Source organism: Quercus lobata, chromosome 9, assembly GCF_001633185.2.
Source record: "Quercus lobata isolate SW786 chromosome 9, ValleyOak3.0 Primary Assembly, whole genome shotgun sequence".
NCBI lineage: Eukaryota > Viridiplantae > Streptophyta > Magnoliopsida > Fagales > Fagaceae > Quercus > Quercus lobata.
Genome location: NC_044912.1, coordinates 6,408,730 through 6,430,421, shown reverse-complemented (window position 1 = coordinate 6,430,421; position 21,692 = coordinate 6,408,730). Strand labels below are relative to the sequence as shown.

General features: G+C 33.0%; 1 protein-coding gene, 1 non-coding gene and 1 pseudogene across 2 annotated transcripts; 1 reads left to right on the top strand and 2 right to left on the bottom strand.

Annotated features, from left to right (window-relative positions):
* Window positions 1-3,530: 3,530 nt before the first annotated feature.
* Window positions 3,531-3,637, top strand: LOC115962376. The gene has a single exon (XR_004085417.1). It is a non-coding gene; the product is annotated as a small nucleolar RNA snoR109 (small nucleolar RNA).
* A 1,671-nt stretch (window positions 3,638-5,308) lies between these two features.
* On the bottom strand, window positions 5,309-7,863 carry LOC115958915 (annotated as a pseudogene).
* Window positions 7,864-17,787: 9,924 nt separating this feature from the next.
* LOC115962140 lies at window positions 17,788-20,121 on the bottom strand. Its single transcript, XM_031081027.1, has 2 exons — window positions 19,485-20,121; window positions 17,788-18,607 (listed from the first exon to the last, which is right to left on the bottom strand). The coding sequence occupies exons 1-2, from the start codon at window positions 19,912-19,914 to the stop codon at window positions 18,090-18,092; spliced, it is 948 nt and encodes a 315-aa protein (XP_030936887.1). The 5' UTR covers window positions 19,915-20,121; the 3' UTR covers window positions 17,788-18,089.
* Between the last annotated feature and the right edge of the window lie 1,571 nt (window positions 20,122-21,692).

The following is a 21,692-nucleotide window of genomic DNA, read 5'->3' as shown; positions in this document are numbered from 1 at the left end:
CAAGGAGGCTAGCTTCTTGGGTAATGGGTCCATGAATAAGCTCTCTAAGAGAACCCCCATTTGTCCAATTACTATGCCACACATTTAAAGCACTATCCTTCCCCACCAGCCACCTACTCCCTTTGTTAAAAGTATCTCTACCTCTCTTCATAGCCGACCAAATGGAAGAGCAAGAGAGCTTATTTGCACTAGCAGCAGCCCTCCTCCTATGATTACAATATTTCATTTCCAACACCTTAACCCAAGGAGCCTCAGATTCAGTTTGGAACCTCCAATTCAGCTTAGCCAAAAGAGCAACATAATAGTATTGGTAACACAAAGAAGTTTATAACAATCTTTCTAAAATAAATTTCTTTCGGTTATAATATTTTCATTTATTCTCAATTAAACAGTATTTTCTATATTAACCAAAAAAAAAAAAAATAACAATCTTCCTAAGTAATTAATTATATTAGTTTTGAATTGTTATTAACTAAAATCAATTACCTATTGAAGCATTATCAAATTGCATAGGGTATAAGGGTATACCTATCATCTCAAGATAAGTTGAAAGAACTATGGTTCTATCTTCTATGCCGAGAGAAACACTTCCTTATGTTTTATATTTCTAATGCCCCAGTTACATCCTTTTTTGTTTTTGTTTTTATAATTTTACAGGTTCAACTAGATAAATGTCAACATCTATGTTTTTATTTAATTAGATCTTTATTTAGTCATTGCACTATTCTTTTACTGGCAAAGTGTAGATAGAACACCAAGGCTAACATAAACGAAGGAAAAACAAAGGTTTCGAAAGAAGAGATCCTCGACACAAATGTTAAAACCCAGAAATTACAACAATAATGGCTTCTTGAAGACATAATAATCATTGCCTTTTTAGATCTATAATTTAATACAAAATTATAGGTAAATATTTAGTGGGAGACTAACAATTACAGTATGTTTGTTTTTATCATCCCATTTAATTAGGATAATATTTCTCATATTGTATAAATATCAAATGTTTTCTAAAAAATCTTATCTTGTTTCATAATTTCAAATTGTATGAGAGTAGATTTAATCTTCTTCTATATATATTGTTAGATTTGTCTAGTATCTTGTTGTTGATCCGAGTTTTGCAATTTTTATTTTTTATTTTTTGTTGTTGTTGATGTAAATTTGTAAATATTATTCTTTAAATTATAGACAACTACCGTTTTTACATAAATTATATATAAAAAAAAAAAGTATCAAATGGTCGAATTTCATTGCGAACAGAAGTTGCATATATATATATATATATATATTATTTTTTTTTTTAGAAAGAAGACAAAATTGCATAAAATTAGGAAATGCTAGTTAAATCAGCTTGAAGAAAAGAAATAAATTGCGAAGGAATATCTTCTATCCACATAGGAAAGTTCTGAACATTAATAACAAACCTAATCAGATTGTGAGCAGTTTTATTACCTTCTCTCTTAACATGAGAATAACTTAATTGATTAAACGAAATAGAAACTAAACGAAGTAAACCATTGGGGGGACAGATACTCAACACCACTCTGTAAAGACTGAATCAAGGCCTGTGAGTCACCCTCTAGAACAACAGATATTATATCTAATTCAGAAGCAAACTGAATAGCTCTCTTGGTGGCCAATGTATCCACTTCCAAAGGACTATATGCCTGTGAGACTTGTTGCAAAAGGGAGGCAAACACCAAGCCTTGAGAATTCCGAATCACCACACCAATCCCGGACTTGTTCACGTCGGGAAAGATAGCCCCGTCAAAATTAATCTTGACCAAATCCGCAGGTGGAGGCTTCCATTTGACCTGAGGTAGAGGGGAATCGGTTGAACTTCATGAAACTCCTGTAATCGGTCTTTCGAAACCTGAACTAATTGGTGAGTACTACAACATGGCTGATGGAGTCTAATATGGTTCTGTTGGGTCCAGATAGACCATACCAGCATAGCAAACAGGTCTGCTCTTTCCTACTTCTGAAAAATCATCGTTACCAACTCCTTGAAAGTTCCAAACTGAGATGATGCTCTAAGACCCCATAGCAAAGCATCCGACCACACTTCATTGAGCTGTGGACAAGACCACAGAGCGTGAATCTGATCCTCTAAAGCAGACCAACATCTGTCGCACACTGGGTCATTGATCACAGTCCGTCGCACCAAGTTAGCATTTATAGGCATGGAATTGCGACAGGCCCGGCACAAAAAGTTCTTGACTTTATCAGGGACATGTAAGGACCAGATTTCCTTCCATAGTTCTTTATCATGATTCTGCTCAGGTTCATGAGTTCTCAGTTCAGAATCAGACTTCAAAAATCAATAACCCGACTTACACGTGTAATAGCCATCTTGAGAAAAAGGCCAATAGAGAGTACCTTCGGCTTCCATTCTTGCAAGTGGTTTCCGCTTAATTATCTTAGCTTCCTGGGGAACAAAATTTCGTCAAGCAGCTCGTGATTCTAGCGTCTTGGCTCAGTATCAATTAACTCTTCAACTGTCAACTCTTCCAACGAATCCATTATAGGAGAAAAGACCATCGGTGGGTATTTTATTGGTAGCCAATGGTGTAGCCAACCTTCACAGATCTTCCATTCCCAATGCACCAGCAAACACCTCTCTGAATTACATCCCGACCTTTCAAAATACTAGTCCATGCATAAGATCCAGACCGTGAATTTTTTGCTTCCATTGTAGAACAATTAGGGAAGAATCTTGCCTTGAAACTCTATAGAAAAGAGAATTTTGATTATGCAGCAACCTCTATAAATAATCCTACTAGGTTCTTTCACATTGCGACAATTGCAAGCCCATGCCATTGAGATTGCCATTAAACACAGAAATCAAATGTCCAACTCTTAAACCAACTTTACTTGCAAAATCTTCTCTGCAATAGTAAGCTATTGAAGGCATGGCCTCAAATCCAACTGATCTTTTTCCAGCAACAGCCTCTCCATCATGTGCATTTTTTGAAGGAACTTCATTGGTAGTCCGCTTGTAATTACCAAACCACTTTGACTGCACGTAACCATTTCTTCTCCATGGTGGTACATGAAAGTCCATGCCTATCATGGACTCTAATAGCCCTGCACATCAGCTTCGCAATCTTCTTTAGCTCTTCCGCTTTACCCACAAATATCCTTGGGAAAACATTGAGCAATGAGGCATATCGATCAGTAGGATTTGCAATTTTAATAAAGTAACTTTTTGATTTGTCAAATTCAAAATTTTTATAACATTGACCACATTACATGAAGATGAACGGCTGAGATCATTCCTGCCCAAATATAAAACCAGCAACTAGGGGCTTTAGGTGTCGACATAATCGTATCATTTCTCTTCTCTAACAGTTATCACAGCCGCTCTCTCTCGTTTTTCATTAGCTCTTTTGTTCTAACTTATCGAACTCTGAACTCCATTCAATCTTTTTCCTTTGTTCATATGTGATATTGATATATTGGAAAGTGGCTACATGTACCAAGAGAAGGGTGAGAAACTTCGATTTGTACCCTTGTTCTTGAATTGGCCAAAGTGGCTGTAGCAAAATCAAGCTTCTTTGAGATATTAACTGGCCGGTTGTTGTGAAATCTCTTTGATTTCTCTCTGTCATCTAATCTGCTTATCGAACTTCTCACATTCTTTTTTATTTTCTTAAAACCAAAATAAATAAATAAAATTGTGGAGTTGAAAGAGAAGGGAGAGAAGAAGAAAATAGCATAGGATTTAACCATTTTGAGAGACCCTTCTCCAAGATCAATCATTAGAGAGTCACCTTTCCGGCAAGCTTGCGTCTATCGGTGCCTATGTACATTCTAAAATCTTCTTCAGCTTTTCAAACTATTCCAAGTGTTTTTCTTCTTTTCATATTTATTTTTCTCGATTTAGATTATATTTTTCTTCATTTTTTTTTAATTAAATCTCAGCTCAGTTCTTTTTAATTTTTCAAGAGTATGTTTGTTATGATGCTTCATATTTAATTATAGAAAGTGATTCTAAGACATGTATTGATTTCATCTTATCTATTAGGGACACTATTCCTTGGCTGCTAAATCATTTTTTAGAGGCTGTTGGCATGATCCTTTCTGGATTTAGAGTGCCTTTGGAATTAGCTTTTAGCCATTTTTAGTTTTTATATACAAATTTTTAAAATTTCACTTTTTTTCCTTATATTTTCTCACTTTTTCAAAATTTTCAAAATACAAGTATACTTTAGCACACTTTTAGCAAAAAACTAGATAAAAAGTTAGATAAGTTGTTCCCAAATAGACACTCAATTTCTTTAAGTTGGGCTAACATGGCTGCTTATGAATTAGCTAAATGGTCTAGGAAAGGCCGTACATGAAATGGCTGAATGGTCTAGAAATTAAGATTGATTTAGTTCTTTTGGTCCGTGTTGTTGGCCTTCCGGTGTGTATAGTCATGTTAAAAGGGAGACATAGATTTGGGGGTAAGTGTACATTTTCATGGTAAAAGTGTACATTCAGTACAATTTTTTTAGATATATACCAATGGCTTATATGAAACACAGTCAAATGGTTACTCCTATTATCATAGGAAAGGAAAAAGTAAATAAGCCTTTCGTGTACATCTGAAAAATTAATGTAGTGTATATGAGAAGAAGAAAAACAAAGAAACAAAGTAGAAATAAATTGACAAAAAAAAAATAGTGACACTTTATTGTAAAAAAAAAAAAAAAAAAAATAGTAAATTACAAAGTTAATCCTATCATTTACACCATATTTTAGTTTGTTCTCTAACCTTTTAAATATGTCAATTTGGTCCCAAACTTTTTCAATGCTGTGACAATTTAGTCTTTACTACTATTCCTTGAATGGAAAAAGCTGATATCTCACACAAAACAATAAAAATTATTTTTCATGCTACATCAATTGCCAATTGTAACACTAGGTCAAATTTAAAAAAATAAAAAATAAAAAAAATAAAAATAAAAATAAAAAAACTAAATTATAACTGAGACACTTGAGATCCCATCAACCAAAGGATGTTAAAGCTACCAGAACAAACATGGTCGTCCCTCTTCAACTATCCCATCAACTCCAAGCTTCCTAACACAGGCCAATTTGGGTGACCAACTTCAAGAATTTTGCATTTGATGGTCATTTTGGACCAATAGGATGTTAAAATTAAGGCGTAAATGCACTTTTAGTTCCTACATTTTGACTTTTTTCATTTTAGTCCCTACATTTTATTTTTACTACTTTTAGCCCCTAAACCAATTAACGCCCTTCATTTAAGTCCTTGAAGTACTATTCCGTTACCAAACTAATGGAAAAATTGATGGATCAATAAAATAATAATTTTTTTTACATGTTGGTCAATAAAATAACAGGAGGAAATCAGACTTACCAAGCAATAAAATAATAAACTCACACGAAGCACTTAAAGGAATCAAGCACACCCATGTGATTACCCCTCTGGTGTGCAGGTAAAGAAATCAAGCACACTGCAGTTGACATGTGGCTTTCCCGCCCCACACGTGTATAAAATTGCATGTACTATGCTCCCTCCTCATAAGTAAGTCCAAGCCTAGAGCATGCGTATCTTAACCTTTAATGATGGATGGTGCTGCTGGTGTTGGTGGTATTACTGCAAGAGGCAGCATCGGATGAGGCAATGAAATTGGCTCCACTTTCTCTTTCTCTCATCGATGCTATGTCATCTTCCCTAGAGGCCATTTCACTAGCTGTTGCCTTTGCTTCCTCTCTGAGCTTCTTGTAGATATCACCTTTGTAAAATTTTCTCGTCCTAAGAACCAAAATAATAGAAATAAAGAACCCAAACAACGTTACCAATGTGATTATAATAAGAGCCATCCTGTAACAGTGAGCGCATGTGCATGTTAATTGCTGACCTACCTTCCTTGTGAGACCTAAAGCTTCCAGTTGCTTCAAAGCCTCCTTATCATATAAACAACCAGCCACTATCACATTGAGAATGTAAGACCCAACTGGGCTTGAAACGGCACCAAAATTGTACAAAGTGGAATAGTACTTGAGGCCAAAAATCTCAGATATGATAGCAAATATTAAAGGAAATTGTGCACCAAAGCAGAACCCAATAATCACTGAAGCAAAGTAAATAGAGTATGGGGCTGGAAAGGTGATTAATGTAGGATTATATCTCTTTAAAGAGAATTTTATGTGGCCCACATTTGAGTGAAAATGAAACTCATGTCTTAAGTTTCTTATTTCATGTCTTAAGTTTCCTATTTGTGAAAGTTACATGTTAGATGTAACATCCTTTAGTAACTCTCAAATTGTGTAACTCATTTAATTAATAAATAGCATGAAGTTACAACTTTTAAGCTCCTTGATGGAAGGAGAGTTACGGAAATCTTCATTTAAAAGGGTCCCTAGTCTAGCCTATGTATATAGCCTATCTCCATCAAAATGATATATGTGAAGTAAAGGTCATAGACTAGAAGACACTTTTTATATATACACTATCGTATAATGAGTCTTCTTTTTCTCTAAACACTTAAACAACTATAACTGAAAGTATGTTTATGTTTGTTTTGTTTCCGCTACATACTCTAAATTTTTATCTTACAATTAAGAGATGGCCAACACAGGAGAAAAGAATGACAAATGAAAGCACGAGGGTACAAGGGAATTTCTATTTGACTAAGAAGATTTTAGAAGCAAAGCCAGACATAGCTCGTCCTCGATAATTCCAAATGCTCACGAGTGATACAAAGGTTTTGATGCTATGAGCTGGATAGCCTAGTGACTTACCAATCTGACCCAAGTTGTCAATGGCTATTAAAGTCCCACCAACACCACAAGTTGAGGCTACAAACAAAATTAACATGTCGATGCTGAATAATGCTTGTAAAATTGTGTAGTCTTCACCTCTATGGGGGCTTGAATATGTTGCTGAAGCAAGAATCTGGCTTTCTTTCACTTGCTTGTGCTTCAATTGGGGGTAGTACAGGTTCCTCCAATATTTGTGGATTTTCAGCTACTACTTTCACTTGTACAGGATCATTTATGAGGTGCTCCTTTCTCCTCCAAAGTTTGGATTCTTCTTTCAAAACTGTTACAAGTGGGAGAAATAGTAAAATAACAACAACACAAGCACTTCCAACATATTCAATTCTATTAAACCTGAGATTGTTTTGTGTGATAATCAAAATCATGAGAAACTCGGCAAGGCCAAGTGAAATATAGAGGAAGTTGTTGAAAACTTTGAGTTCGTTGGATTGTCGAGCTATCTTTATAATCCAAACCGTTCGAAGAAAGACAATGGAAACAGTTGCCGGTAGCAAAGCAATTGGCAAAATCAGAGCCTTTGAGTTATTCACATAGATAGCATAGTAGAGGTGTCAGAATAGCACCACTTATACCAACAAAACTCTTCAGAAGGCCTATGACACTGCCATGGTTTTCGGGAAAGTTCATAACAGAAGTGACTAAAGCTCCAGTATTTGCAAATGCTTGTGAGTTTGCACCGATGCATATATATAAACACATTTGCCATAGCTTGGGTTTGGCAACACGGCCAGTGACACTAAGCCATATCATGAGGTAGCCAAACAAGTTCATGATTGCCCCAATCAAGAGGACCATCCATGGGGGTGTGATCTCGTTGATAAGCAAAGATAGGACTCCAACGCTGCTACCCAAGTCTTTGAAGAAGCTGACCAAGTTGAGCGATGTCTGGTCATAGCCTAGGGTTGATTTTATGTTGTTGGAATATACGCTAAATATGTACGTTGAACCTGAGACAGACATGATTGACAACGATGTAAAGGCCATGAACCATCTACCAAGGAGCACATGCAAGCCAAAGCTCTTCATGGCTCTCCAACCTCCATCGCCACCTCTGAACTCAGCCCCCACCATTTTCATTTATCTTAAAGGTCAAGATACACATGCTCTAGGCTTGGACTTACTTATGAGGAGGGAGCATAGTACATGCAATTTTATACACGTGTGCGTCGGGAAAGCCACGTGTCAACTGCAATGTGCTTGATTTCTTTACCTGCACGCCAGAGAGGTAATCACATGGGTGTGCTTGATTCCTTTAAGTGCTTCACGTGAGTTTATTATTTTATTGCTTGGTAAGTTTGATTTTTTTTTTTTTGTTATTTTATTGACCAACATGTAAAAAAAATTATTATTTTATTGATCCGTCAATTTTTTCGAGGTTTAAGGACTTAAATGAAGGACGATAATTGATTTAGAGACTAAAAGTGGTAAAAATAAAATGTAGGGACTAAAATGAAAAAAAGTCAAAATATAAGGACTAAAAGTGCATTTACGCCTGAAATTAACCAATCAACTTGATAACTTTCGCAAATTCCTTGACAAAAGCAGAAACTGTGAGCCCCAAGACCAAATTAACCCAGATGGATCAGCTGCCAATCCATGGAAACTTTGCACAATGTAGCATTTGGAAGAAGTTAAATGCTTGTTGAGAGTGATTCCCATATGGCCTGCATCCATCACATACTATGTTGCTATTGTCCAACAACATACTTTTGTAGTCTTCCATGCCATTCAATCCAATAGAAACCTTGGAAAAAGCAATTTCTAGATCTTAGCTACATCCTACATTGTATTCTTGATGAGCTTGAGCATATGGACACCCATCTATGACAGAATAGTTGTTCCATTTCTTCGAAGGATCCCAGGAAAAGAAGGTGGCATCACAATCCTCCGAAGGATGGGCATTGACGTATTTCTCTCCGTAATCACCATGATTGTATCTGCCTTGGTGGATGAGCATTGAAGGACGGAAGGACCACAGCCCTAATCAAGCCAATATTATTTAATGGGCTTCCTTTGTTTGTGATTCTCATTTTTTTGGTTTAAAAATGTCTTTATGCTTCTATGTTTAAGTAGAGACAAAACTAAAGAACAATCTAGTAAAAATACAACTTTAACTTCTACTAAGACATTGCCTAAAAAATAGAGTAACTCTCCTGTTAATTTTTAAATTGTTTTATTCACTTATAAATTATATTCTCAAAATAAAAATTATATATATAAAATAAAAAAACAGTTTTTTTTTTTTTTTTGGCTACAAAATAGGACCACAAAACCCAATGTTTTCACTTATTTTTCCTCTTATCAAGACTTAAATGTTTCTTTCTCTCATGGGTTTCAGTTAGCTCAATTGCTAAAGTTTCTGATGGTTGTATAAGAGATTTGAGATTCAATTCCCGCCTGCACCAAAAATTGATTGGTGTCTTAGTCTGATGATAAAGAGCTATCATCAGTAGTGAAAAACGTGTAAATCTCAAATTGGAATGAATGAAAAATTATGACAGTATAAGAAAAAACTTCATTTGTTTGGGACACCCTCAATTTGGATGCCCAAAATAACCTCAAATTCATTTGTTTCTAAGGCTTAAATCATAAGGTTAGATATATAAAATTAGTAATTTAAAAACTCCTAATTTTTAGCTAAATTAAAAATAAATAAATAAAATAGTTTTTTTCTCTCACCTCCACATTTCTCTCCCACATTAGTTGTCAAGTACTAATACAACTTCTTCTTTTTTATTTTATTTTTTATCACTAAATTGTTTTTTTCCACCTCCACATTTCTCTCTCACATTAGTAGTCAAGTACTAATACAACTTCTTCTTAAAATAAAAAATAAAATAAAACTACTATGAGTAAAATATGTAAACCCAAAAAAAAAAAAAAAAAAGCTTCATCCCACGCATGAAGCGTGTATGATGAGTCTAGTTTTTTTTTTTTTTTTTTAATCTAATGTAACAATATAGTTAGTAGCTAATGTGGTATGGAAGATAAATTTTATTATTCCCTTTGACATGTTAGTTTTTTATATTCAAGGGATAATGATAGATACTAAATTGATACTGCACTAAAAAGTTTAGAAACTAAATTTACACAATTAAAAGTTTAAGGACTAAATTGAAATATAATATAAAAGATAGGGACCAACTTTTTAATTTACCTCCAAAAAACAAAAACAAAAGCAAGAAGCCGTGTACTAGGAAAAAAGAAAAACAAAAAAAAAGTAAAGGAAAAATTTGTTAACAAAAATTAATTAGTTTTTGTTCTTATCCAAAATAATGAAGTTCATAAGAACAATTAAATTGTTATCTATCTAAAAAATAGAAAGTTTATAGACACCGAATTCGAGAAAAAAAAAATTACCCCTTATTGATGTGACAAATTATTAGTGGAAAAGAAAAAAGTGATGTTGGTGATGTTGGTGGTAAGTCAAAAAAAAAAAAAAAAAAAAACCAATAAAAAATGTTGTGGAATTTTTTGCTTATGTTGTAGCATTCTTCTCTAAAACAAACCAATAAGTTGTTTTTTTTTTTTTTTTTTTTTGTGTATTTGTCTCAAGATATAATTTTATAATGTAATCAAATTATCTATTATATAGATTCAATTTTTTAGCCCAAAACATAGTTATTAAACTTGGATTGGATGTTGAACTAATGTATTTGAACTAATATTTGAGCTTATAAATTTTTGGATTTTAAATTATATGTTTATAAAAGTAATAACAAACATAAACATAACCATAAAAAAAGACACAAACACATATATATTAGAAATGGTATCAAAATATTTTATTCCCCTAGACACACCAAAATGACATTCAGTACAAAATTCACTCCCTTCATTATTTATTAGGGGTAGCATATATCATTTGCCTTAATGATATGGAAAATAATCATTTCTATTGAATTAAAATTGATCAATTTCATGGTCTATATTAGATATCACAAATTTAATGTTGTATTATGGAATATAATCATTTCTATATATATATATATATATATATATATATATAAGTCAGGTTTACAAGAGAAAAGTTTCGACATCCTAGCCTTCTACAAAGACCAAGGCATCTTTCTCCTACAAACCCAAGATACAAAAGAAGTCTACTAGAATAGCCATGGTCTAGGTTAAGATACAAGTAGAATCTCTAGTATCGGGTAAGATTTCTCGTTGTCCACTTCTCAACAATGTCCCTGTTAAAAGGTCTTATTAGACTATAGATGATTATAATCTTTATGAAGTCATGCATTTTTTTACTAGTGACTCATCATCTCATTAGCCAAAAATGCCACATTTTATAAGACTAGATTAGTTTGCAAACCTTTTACAAAAATAAATGCTAGATTACTTTTAATTCAACTTATGCACATTTATAAACCAAGTTAATACTTTAATTTTTATTAACAAAGAAACCACTACATGTGAGTCATTACTTGTTTATTTATATATAAGGGTACAAAACAATATGATTGTAACAATTAAAACTAAAACATAATATAAACATAAGAATAAACATTAATAAAATAATAATAAAAAGAAATCTAACCATAGACATTGCATATTCACTATGCCATTAACATTAAATCTCTCTCATACAATGCATATGCTTTAGTTCAAGTTAATTGATAGCCTAAATTTAATTCAATACATCTTCAACCCTTTTTCGGTATTCCCAAATACCATATTTGTTTATTTTACTTATAGCATATATAAATGTAATGTTGCTATGGTCTTGAATCTCTTGATAGGGATGACCCCAATCACAAATGATAATAATATAACAACTATTGGCTTTGGGCAATTACATGTTTTCCACATATTCTCTAATGTATGTAATACCAGTAAAACTTTGTTGCTTTTGGTATAAAAGGGTATGTGTTGTTGTCTATACTTGCCACTTTTGAATTCAAGGTTCCCATTCCCTCCCCATTGTCAACGTTATAAGTACCTACTTTCACAATAAAATAATTGATAAAGTCTTCTAAAGAAAAAAGTGTTAAAGCATCCTCTTGTACTTGGTAGAGCCTAAAGGTTGAATCTTTGAGCAATGACAAGTGTCTTCCACGAAAAAAGTGACTGATTACCGATTCAATTCATACATTTGAAACTATTACTTTACCTTATTAACATTTTCAAGTACTTTTCCAGCATTTGAAAGCAGCAAATTATCAAACACAAATTTTCTTTGTCTAATTTAACTTAAAAATTGCAAAATGAATGATGAAATTTATATATCTATACCTTTTTCTTAACCTATCATTTCTCAAATATCAAGCTTCACTAGGTTAACTCATAACATTTACTCAACTATATGTTAGTGATTGTATATATTCATTATAACATTACCTAAAATTCTCTTCTGCATATTATTGGCTATGGTTTTGTTGGAGTGTTTATGAAGTTCCTTTAAGAATCTCCTTACAAGTGGTTCCATGTTCTCTTACTTCAAGTGTCATATTTCTATTTTTGGGGGGCTCATGTCTCCAAATATCACTTTTGACTTTTGAGTTTTGCACCATCTTCTACTCACATTCTTGCATACATTTTTTAGCATTAGCATAGGAGCATGTGCTAAATGCAAAATATTTGGCATTTAGCCCACCAAACACTAAAAATTCTCTCACATGAGTGTTTTAAGTGAACAATACCATTGCAAATTTGGAATGCTACTGACACAAATGCTAAAAAAATTCAATTTTTATTCTCTTTGTCTCTCTTGTCATTATTTTATTATACTTATTCTCTCTCCTACATTCTTGCCTCTCTCTTTCTCTCAAGCTGCTGATCTTCGCCAACAGTGATCTCTGCCCATGGCCGATTTTGCCAAGCGTTGAACTCTGTCCTCGCTAGTCGATCTTGCCAAGTCACTTGCCTCCGCCTTTGTCGAACTCCACCTGTCGCTAAGCGCCGAATCCCCCTCTTGGTTTGGTTGTTTATGTTTGATTTTGGGGATTGGATTTGGTTTGAGAAGTGGGATTGTAGTTATGTAGGTTTGGTGTTTTGAGCTAGTGCTGATTGGTGGTGGTTTTGGGCAATGGTGTTGGGTTGATTTTGGGTGGTGTTGGGTTTGCAGATTATTGTTGGGTTCCGATCTAGTGGTGAGTTCTGGTTTCTCTCCTCTCGTACTTTTTATTTGAATTGGTGGTGGTGGTTTTGGTGTTTCAATCTAGTGCTTTGATGGGCTTATGTTTGCTACTTGTGCTTGGGTTGATTTTGTGGGTGTTTTGCATTTGGGATTTATTTTTTTATTTTTTTACTTTTTTGCATCACAGTGGATGAACGATGGTTATGGGTGGTGGTCACAGCGGATTTGTGCTGTGGTTACGGAGGCTATGGTGAATGAGTTCAGAGTAGCGAGAAGAGGTAAGCTTTGGGATTATAGAAATTAAATGATTTTTTTTTTGGGTTGTTTTTATTATTTTAATTTGTTGTAACGTTAAAATAGCACATTTGATGTAGGGTGTATTTTAAAGTGATGTGTTAAAATTGATAAAATAAGTACCCAGCTAATTATGGGGTGAAACGAAGCAAAAAGAAAGAAAGAACAAGAATACAAAAGCCATTTTTAACTAGCACAGTTTCTATTTCATTGTGTAAGGCTGAATCGCCTTGCACCTAATTATTGTCATGTAGTTAGGGTATTTTTGTATGAGAGTGTAACTGGCAACTTTCATTATTGGCATATAAGCTTAATTTGAAACTTAATTATTAAAGATTTTTTTGTTTCTCCTCTTTGAAGATGATTATGAAATTATTAGGATGTTTGCAATCTCGTGTTGTGTCCTTGGACTCCTTGCATAAATTTCTACTATGAATTTGCCCCAGAAATTTTCATGAACAGAATGGTTTCTCCCGTAAATTTGGTTTTAAATTGGATGTATAATGTAGCTAAGAGCCTTATGGGTTAAAGAACCTAGGAAAAAAAAGAAAGAAAGATATATTAGTATATATATTGTCATTCATATACCAACTCTCCATTTAATTGTTTTTTCCTATCAAAAAAAGAAAAAAAATGTTTCCCTAGTTTTTTTTTTAATCACACTTATGATGGTTTCTCACACAAAAATCTGTATTTTTTTTGATGATTTGCTCTAACTTCTTGAGTTGGTTTGTGTGGGTTGATGGGTTGGGTTTGATTGGATTTATATTTGAGTTGGTGTTGGATTGGGTTCATGTCGGTAATTTTTCAACTCATCTAATCCAATTGGACCCATTATATATAAATTTTTTTTCATCAACCTTACTCTAATTATTTAGTTGGATTTTCTTGGTATTTTATGAATTAATTTTGATGAATTTATAAATTTATATATATATATATATCCTCTGAAGCTCTCACAATTTTCCACATTAGCACAATATTTAAATAAAATTATCATTTTATTTACAAAAATTATTTTTGTTTAGTCCAAACTTAACAAAGAGTGAAACTCTATCTCTCTAACAAATTCAACTTAAACTCAAATTCTATCTCTCTAAAAATTCTGATTTTATATTTCTAAAACCCAATACTAAATCCGACTACAAAATTACATCCATGAAAAACACGCAGGAAACTGATATTGATTCTACAGTAGAGAGTTGTGTTTGGCCGTGCAAAATTAGATTTGATTGTGTAAACTGTAAAGATATCTCTTAGGGGGTTTACATCTTTAATAGATTGGAAATTGAGTTATTGGTTTTGTCATGAATCTTTATTTGTGGTTTTTATGTGTAAATGATTTTTGTCTAACTCGAATACTGTTGGTTGATGTAGGCTGTAGCAACCGTGCTGTGGTCAAATTATCAAAAATTTGTTTACGCCTTGAGCGTATATGAAATTTTGTTTAAACAAACCCGTGTGATTGTACAAAGACATAAAAATCTTGCTTTGAACACATTCATGAGAACTGCAAAAGAACCATTGGCTAAGTTCATTAGGTACAAAGCCAGCTGCATATTACACGAGCTAACTCTATCGTTTTCACTGTTGCACGTATGAGGGTAGAGTCCCTGTTGTACTTGCTAGATCTCTCTATAATCCTTATTTGATTTGATTGAGTTTTGGATAGATTTTCATTCTTTGATGATGGACTTTATTTGTTTGAGTCTATCTACTTCTCTAATTAAATAATGAACTGATGATGGACTTTTATTTGTAAGCATATTCTGATTGCTTCTTTGTTTTTGAAATTTATGCTTTGTTTTGTTTTGATATGCCTGCATTCTACTGTCTAAATTTTACATTGAACTCAAGATAGGAGAAGGCTCCATAGTCTTGGTGTTGGAAGTGAGTTGAAACATCTCTTTTTTGAACATATAGATTTTTTTCCCTTTCTTTCTATCCTTATCGAGTAATTTTCACTATTTTTCATTTGGTTTGGTATTTATCTTTTTTCTTTGTGAAGGAACTTGAGCATGCAAAAGAACCGAGATGCAAAAATCTATGCAGAGATTTGTGGTTATGGGATGTCAAGTTGTTTATCATGGACAAAACTAACTATTAAATCTCTCATTATAATACTTTTGTGGATTATTGGGTTCTGAAGATTATAATACATTGTAGGTGATGCATATCACATTACTCAGCCACGTATTAATGGAAGAGGTGCCATTTTGGCCATGAAGCATGCCTTAAGTCAGTTAACAATCTGATTGATTGCATTGAACCTTTTATGTAATGTACACTAACTGGTGGCATGCACATGTATTCTTGTATATGCATATATTATCATTAGTTAATTGTGCAAATGATACATATATGTAGATCAATATATCTTGTAGATCAATTCTATTTTTATTTTGGTACTCTTTTGTGGTGGCAACACATATTTAGGATGTTGTAGACTATTAGTGGATATGTATTCAAATTTAATAAATTGTTATGTACCTAAAATTTATTTAAATGATTGTTTTAACCCATCCAAATCTCATGCGATCAGTTTCACATGAGAATACATAAAATTTGGTGGATGTATGGTCATAATGGTCGGGTGCAGGGCTAATTGTCTTGGTGACTAACTTCATTGCTGTTTCACTCTTTTCATTTGCCATCTTAGTACGAACCTTAAAAATAGTTCTTTTGTAGGATTGATTTAATAGTTTCCTCAACAAAATGCTTTTGATTAAGTTAAATTTTATGCCAATGTGCATTAAAGGATAATTGTGGTTTGTTATAATATGCTCACTTTTTTATGATCTGCAGTCTGGCCTTTATCCTAACCAGGTGGATTATGTAAATGCCCATGCTACTTCTACACCTTTGGGTAAATCATACGGGCCTTCGTAACTTGCTGCATTCTGATTCCATAAAGCTAGCTTAGAATGTTATTTGCTCAAACTAATGCATGTGGCCCTGTCTCTAAACCCCTTATTCAGGTAATGCACTAGAAGCCATTGCTATCAAAAAATGTATTTTAAGAACATGCAACATCAGGTGCTTTGGCCCTATCCTCCACAAAGGTTATTTTTGGTACTTCAAACAGGTTGATCAAACAAGTTCATAATAAAAGAAATTTTCAACTTGCGTTGATAACACCTACTCTTCTAAGCTTATGAAATTTTACATATATTACTTTTGCGATCTATTGCCTCTATGAAATTATATTGCTTTAGGTTTCTACAAGTGTTGTGATTAAAAATGTGACAAACTATAGTGTTTATCTTTATTTGTGAACTATTATTTTGAACAAATTGTTTTATTTTCATATATTTCAATTCAATACCTTAAAAAATATAACTATATTTAATTTCTATTTAACTATCCTGTGCATTGCACGGGTTAGCAACTAGTATACTATATAATAAAAGTTGGACTTAGACATTGTGGTTGTACCAAGTGGCTGTACCAATTTGTATAATTTTTTAAAGATTTTAAAAAAAATGAATATAATTTTTTTTTTGTTCTTATCTTCTTCTCCTATAATTTCTAAGTTGATAAAAATATTAATTTGATTACAATCCAAACTCTTTATCTAATCCTTTTATTATTATAATTTATAAATTGATAAAAAATCTAAATTTGAATACAATCCAAAATCTTCATCCAAACCATTTAAAAAAAAATTACATTACTAAATGTATTCAACTACTTTTAGAGTTTAAATGAAACACTAAATTCTTTGAATTTCCTCTTCTAACACATGACTTTCTTTTTTCTTTGGATTTCCTGTTCACATGCCACATTTTTAAAGATTTAGATTTTGGCTTCACACACCACAAATTAGACTAACATTAACTCCACAAATTATACTAACATTAAACTTTTGTTCATATCAACTTCTTCAATATAGAGTGTATATATGTATCAAATAATTCATAATGAATACTTATCATACAGTTCTTTTTCATAATTCTTCTCTTCTTCTACCTACAACCTTGTAGGTATGTATTTTTTTATACTAATTTTTTTTCCCTTCAAATTGAATAGGTCTTGTGTATCTTTTGTCTTTTGTTTAAGCTAATTTTCTTAAGTTTTATCCAATTATATGGTTATGGTTTGAGAATCAATCATTTAATATGCCTAGACATGATTTTTTTTTTTTTTTTTTTTTTTATGACATGGGTTCCAATGGTAATATATTGTTTTCATCCTCTCAATTTTGACTTAGAGAACAATCTTCTTTTTAGCTTATTATTAAGCATGTCTTGAAATAAAGTTGATAATAAATTGTTCATAACAATTAGATTTTTTCTTTTTCTTTTTCTTTTTCTGATTGAAATAGCTTTGGCTAACTGACTTTTAAGTAGAGTTGTTATGAACAATTTCAAAAGATACACACTATCCTATTCTATTTGATTGCTAATAGAAGTTTGCATTTGAACAATAACAACTAAAACAAGAAGATTTCAAGCTTAGCAGATCTTATTTTTCTTTGCCAAATGCACTTTTAATTATATCCTGTTTCGGTCACAGCACATAAACAATCCGCAAACTGCATTCAAACACAAAGATTGAAGCTAAAACTTAAATAATGTATTGATCAAACTCACGGTACAACATGATAAATTGATCTTTATTAGAGATTTCTTCAAATAAGGTAAACCTTAATTGGTCCTTAGTCAGAATCTCAATCCTCCAAAATTTTCTTTACAAGTTCCAATTACCTACGTACAAATGCATGCCTATAAACAAAAAGGCCAAATATACTACAACTGTATGCTACAAGTTCCACTTTCGGTAGACAAGGGTGCAAAAAAATCAACAAGGAAATGGAATAATTTAAGAACATATATATATTCTGGAATAATCTCTTCCAAAAAATTTAACACCCTAAACCGCTCTCCAAATTGAAAGCAATCCTACTAGTTCTTTCACATTGCTACAACTGCAAGCCCATGCCATTGACATTGCCATTAAACACAGAAGTCAAATGTCCAACTCTTAAACCAACCTTGCTTGCAAAATCTTCTCTGCAATAGTAAGATATTGATGGCTTGGCCTCAAATCCAACTGATCTTTTTCCAGTAACAGCCTCACCATATTGTGCATTTTTTGAAGGAACTTCATTGGTGGTCCGCTTGTAATTACCAAACCACTTTGCCTGCATGTAACCATTTCTTCTCCACGGTGGTACATGCAAGTCCACGCCTTTCATGGACTCTTTAATAGCCCTGCACATCAGCTTCACAATCTTCTTTAGCTCTTCCACTTTACCCACAAATATCCTTGGGAAAACATTGAGCAATGAGGCATATTGATCAGTGGGACGAGCAATTTCAAATTGTCTGTCAAGTGAAACTTCAACTATGTAGCGGTTTCCATTTACATTAACATCAATATATTCGTAATTCCCAGACGGGAATCGTCCAGTTTTCTCCCACTTGGATTTGCAAAGGCCTGCACAAATGGGGTTCATGTAATTAGAAAATATAACAACACTGCAATACCAATACGGCATAGTGCATTTACTACTAAAGAGTAAAGACTTACAAACATACATAATTATATGCCAAATCAATTATAAAATAACTATTTTTTTTAATAATTTTTTGTTTTTCTTGTATTTAAAAGTTAATTCATCAATTTGAAAAGCAAATCACTAAATTTTAATATTTTATCACCATTAATAAGACCTATTTGATGATACGTATAGACAACTCAGCCGATATAATCATAATCATATATAAGTTAATTTGCACGATTTTCCTGCATACATATGAAACTATTTTTTTGTAAGTAAAATCCGAGATTTAATGATGCTAAATGACACTGTGCCTCATGATAATTAAGAACGTTACTAAATTCTTTCACAAATTCACGAGACCGATGCCATTCTTGATACACAAGATTGACAACTCATCCAAATATTCTTAACATTATCCCTGAAAAGTAAACACTACCTAATTAAGAACCCGGATTTTAATGGGCCCCTTAGCTGTAACTCGCAATTGTTTTTTTTAATCTACTTTGTGATTAAGTAATCTAAAGGAGAAAAGGAAAAAAAAAAGTAGCTTAAAGACAAAAAATTTCTAAGACTTTTTTTGCAATGATAACAAGTTATGATTAATAAAATTCTACTTTATATGCGTTAGCTATTAATATCATATTTATTGTAAAATAATAATATTAGAACAAAAAAAAAAAAAACTATTCCAATAGTTCCTAAAATGATTTGTGATTTTTTTTGTTAAGATTGAAATTTTTTGTGTCAATGGCGGTATTGAAGATGAAAAGAAAAACAAGAGGGAAATCCAAAATTTCATACGGTACTAACCAGCATCGAAACCGCTGTCACGTAAACGAGCCATCAGTTGTCGTTTAAACCCAGTGGACGACATGTCGCCGGTAAGCCCACTAGCAAATTCAACCTCAGCACGAAGTTTTTGCTTCACATCACGATCACTGTCATCGTCATCATCGGAACCAAATAGATTCTGAAGCACATCCTTTGTTTCAGAATCAGACCAATCCGAATGCTCAAGTTGGTCTTTTTCCATTTGCTGCTGATCAACTTGATCATCATCCATATAAAAAACTACTCTGCCATCTCTTTCAATGAACGACTTGACAAGATCTGATAAATCAGTGAGACTCTCTGCTGATGGTGAGTGCTCGCTCCCACTGCTCTCGCAGAGTCTAACCCGTGAAGACGCGTCGTTGAATGCAGCTGCTACCCTCTCAAACCTCACAGGAATTCTAGCCATTGTAAATGTGTTTGATAAAATAAAAAAATAAAAAAAAACAAACCGCCAAACACTTGCTTATATCCAATGCCCTTTTGTCTAAAAGTTCTCTCTCTCTTTTTTTTTTTTTTAATGGCTCACTACCAATAAGAAGCTCTTTTGAGAGAGAACGATATGTGAAGAAGACACAGAATATATAAGAGGCTACTGGGTTAAATATATAGTAAAACAAAGAATGAGAGAGAGAGAGAGAGAGAGAGAGATAGATGAGGCTTTGGAAGTATGGTGTGGCTATGTTGTGATTGTGGCGATATGATGTGTACATAAAAGACAACCTTTTTTTGGAATAAGAGAGAGATGACAACAGATGGAGTTATAATTGTATAATTGTAATGTTAACGGCGTTATATATATAGAGGGATTGAGGAGGTGTGAGCTAGCGAGTGTTGTTGTGAGAACTTTTAGTTAACATGTATGTGGGCTAGTTTAAGATTCTTATTAATGAACATGGCATGGTTTTGTGTCTAGGTTCGAGCTTTTGTATTGGGTTATTGTGAATTACATTGGGGTTGTGTACGGTTAAGCAAATGTTACTAATTAATTAATTAATACTGCTTCACTAATTGAGTGGACCTCAATTGGTCTTTTTTTGATGGGGGTAAGTGTTCCATGATAAATTGTTTTTGGCTATCTGAATTGGCTTCTCTCGCACATTTAAAATATACCTTGAATAATTCTGTCTCATCAACATGGAAAAAGAAAGAAAAAGAAAAAGCACATTATAGATTGAAAAATTGAGGAATTTTAGTCTCTAAGATTCGCATAATTCTCTTATATATCTTTTAAAAGGTTAAACCAGACTTTATCAGTTACAAACGATTGGCATATACCTCTTTTATGCTAAAAACCATTAGTTTTACACAAAACACAGATTTAAGTAGTAACCACTTTGAATTTGTGGTTTTGTGTCACTTGAGTAACCACTTGAATTCAAAATCATTATTTTGTTGACCAAGTTAAGATTGTCGGTTCTTGATGTGTGTCACTTTGGTACTGCACAGTTATCAATCTGTGTGTGGTGATACACAGGGGCGGAGCCACGTTGCCCCTTGGGGGGGCCGTGGCCCCTGCAAAAAAAAAAAAAAGTCCAGCAGGTTATATTGAAATTTTAATTGGGCCCCCCCAATTATTTACATCCGGCCCCCCCTCCCTTTTCTGTTCATTTCACTCCCAGACCCAAGCAGCTTTAGTTTCAATTGTAGGCTTCTTTTATCTTCTAATAAAACAAAACATAGCCCCCTTATATTTAAATACCCAAAGGCACTACTCAACAAATTAACATTTTATCACTCATTCTCAATCTCAAAATTAGAACCCTTTCTTTTGCTATTTTTTTAGAGAGTTGCTACATCTACAAAATTTTTACAGTATTTTTACAAATCATAAGTGGTTAGTTATTATTGGTTCAAATTTGAATCTAACACTAAGATTACTTTTTTGCTCCAACAATAACAATCAATAACAACTTGCCACTTAGAATTTGTTGTAAAAATGTTATAAAAATATTGTAGACATATCATTTCTCTTCTTGTCTTCAGTGTACACGCCACCGCCCACTCCACTAGTACCAGCAGCCCCCAAACAAAACAAAACCTCAGCTTAGCCCTCCTTTCAAACTCAGTCCTCACGATCCAAAAAAAAAAAACTTGACCATTATTTTCTTTCTTCTTGCTTTCTTAAAATAAATCATTCAGAGGATAAGTTTTCAGTTTTCTTTTCTTTCTTCAGCACACCTTCAT

Excerpts from the sequence above, each read along its gene's own strand:
- LOC115962140 (XM_031081027.1), bottom strand. The coding sequence starts at position 19,914 with ATGGCTAGAATTCCTGTGAGGTTTGAGAGGGTAGCAGCTGCATTCAAC. Across the intron at positions 18,608-19,484 it reads TGACAGCGGTTTCGATGCTG|GCCTTTGCAAATCCAAGTGG; the intron begins GTTAGTACCGTA and ends CCATTTGTGCAG.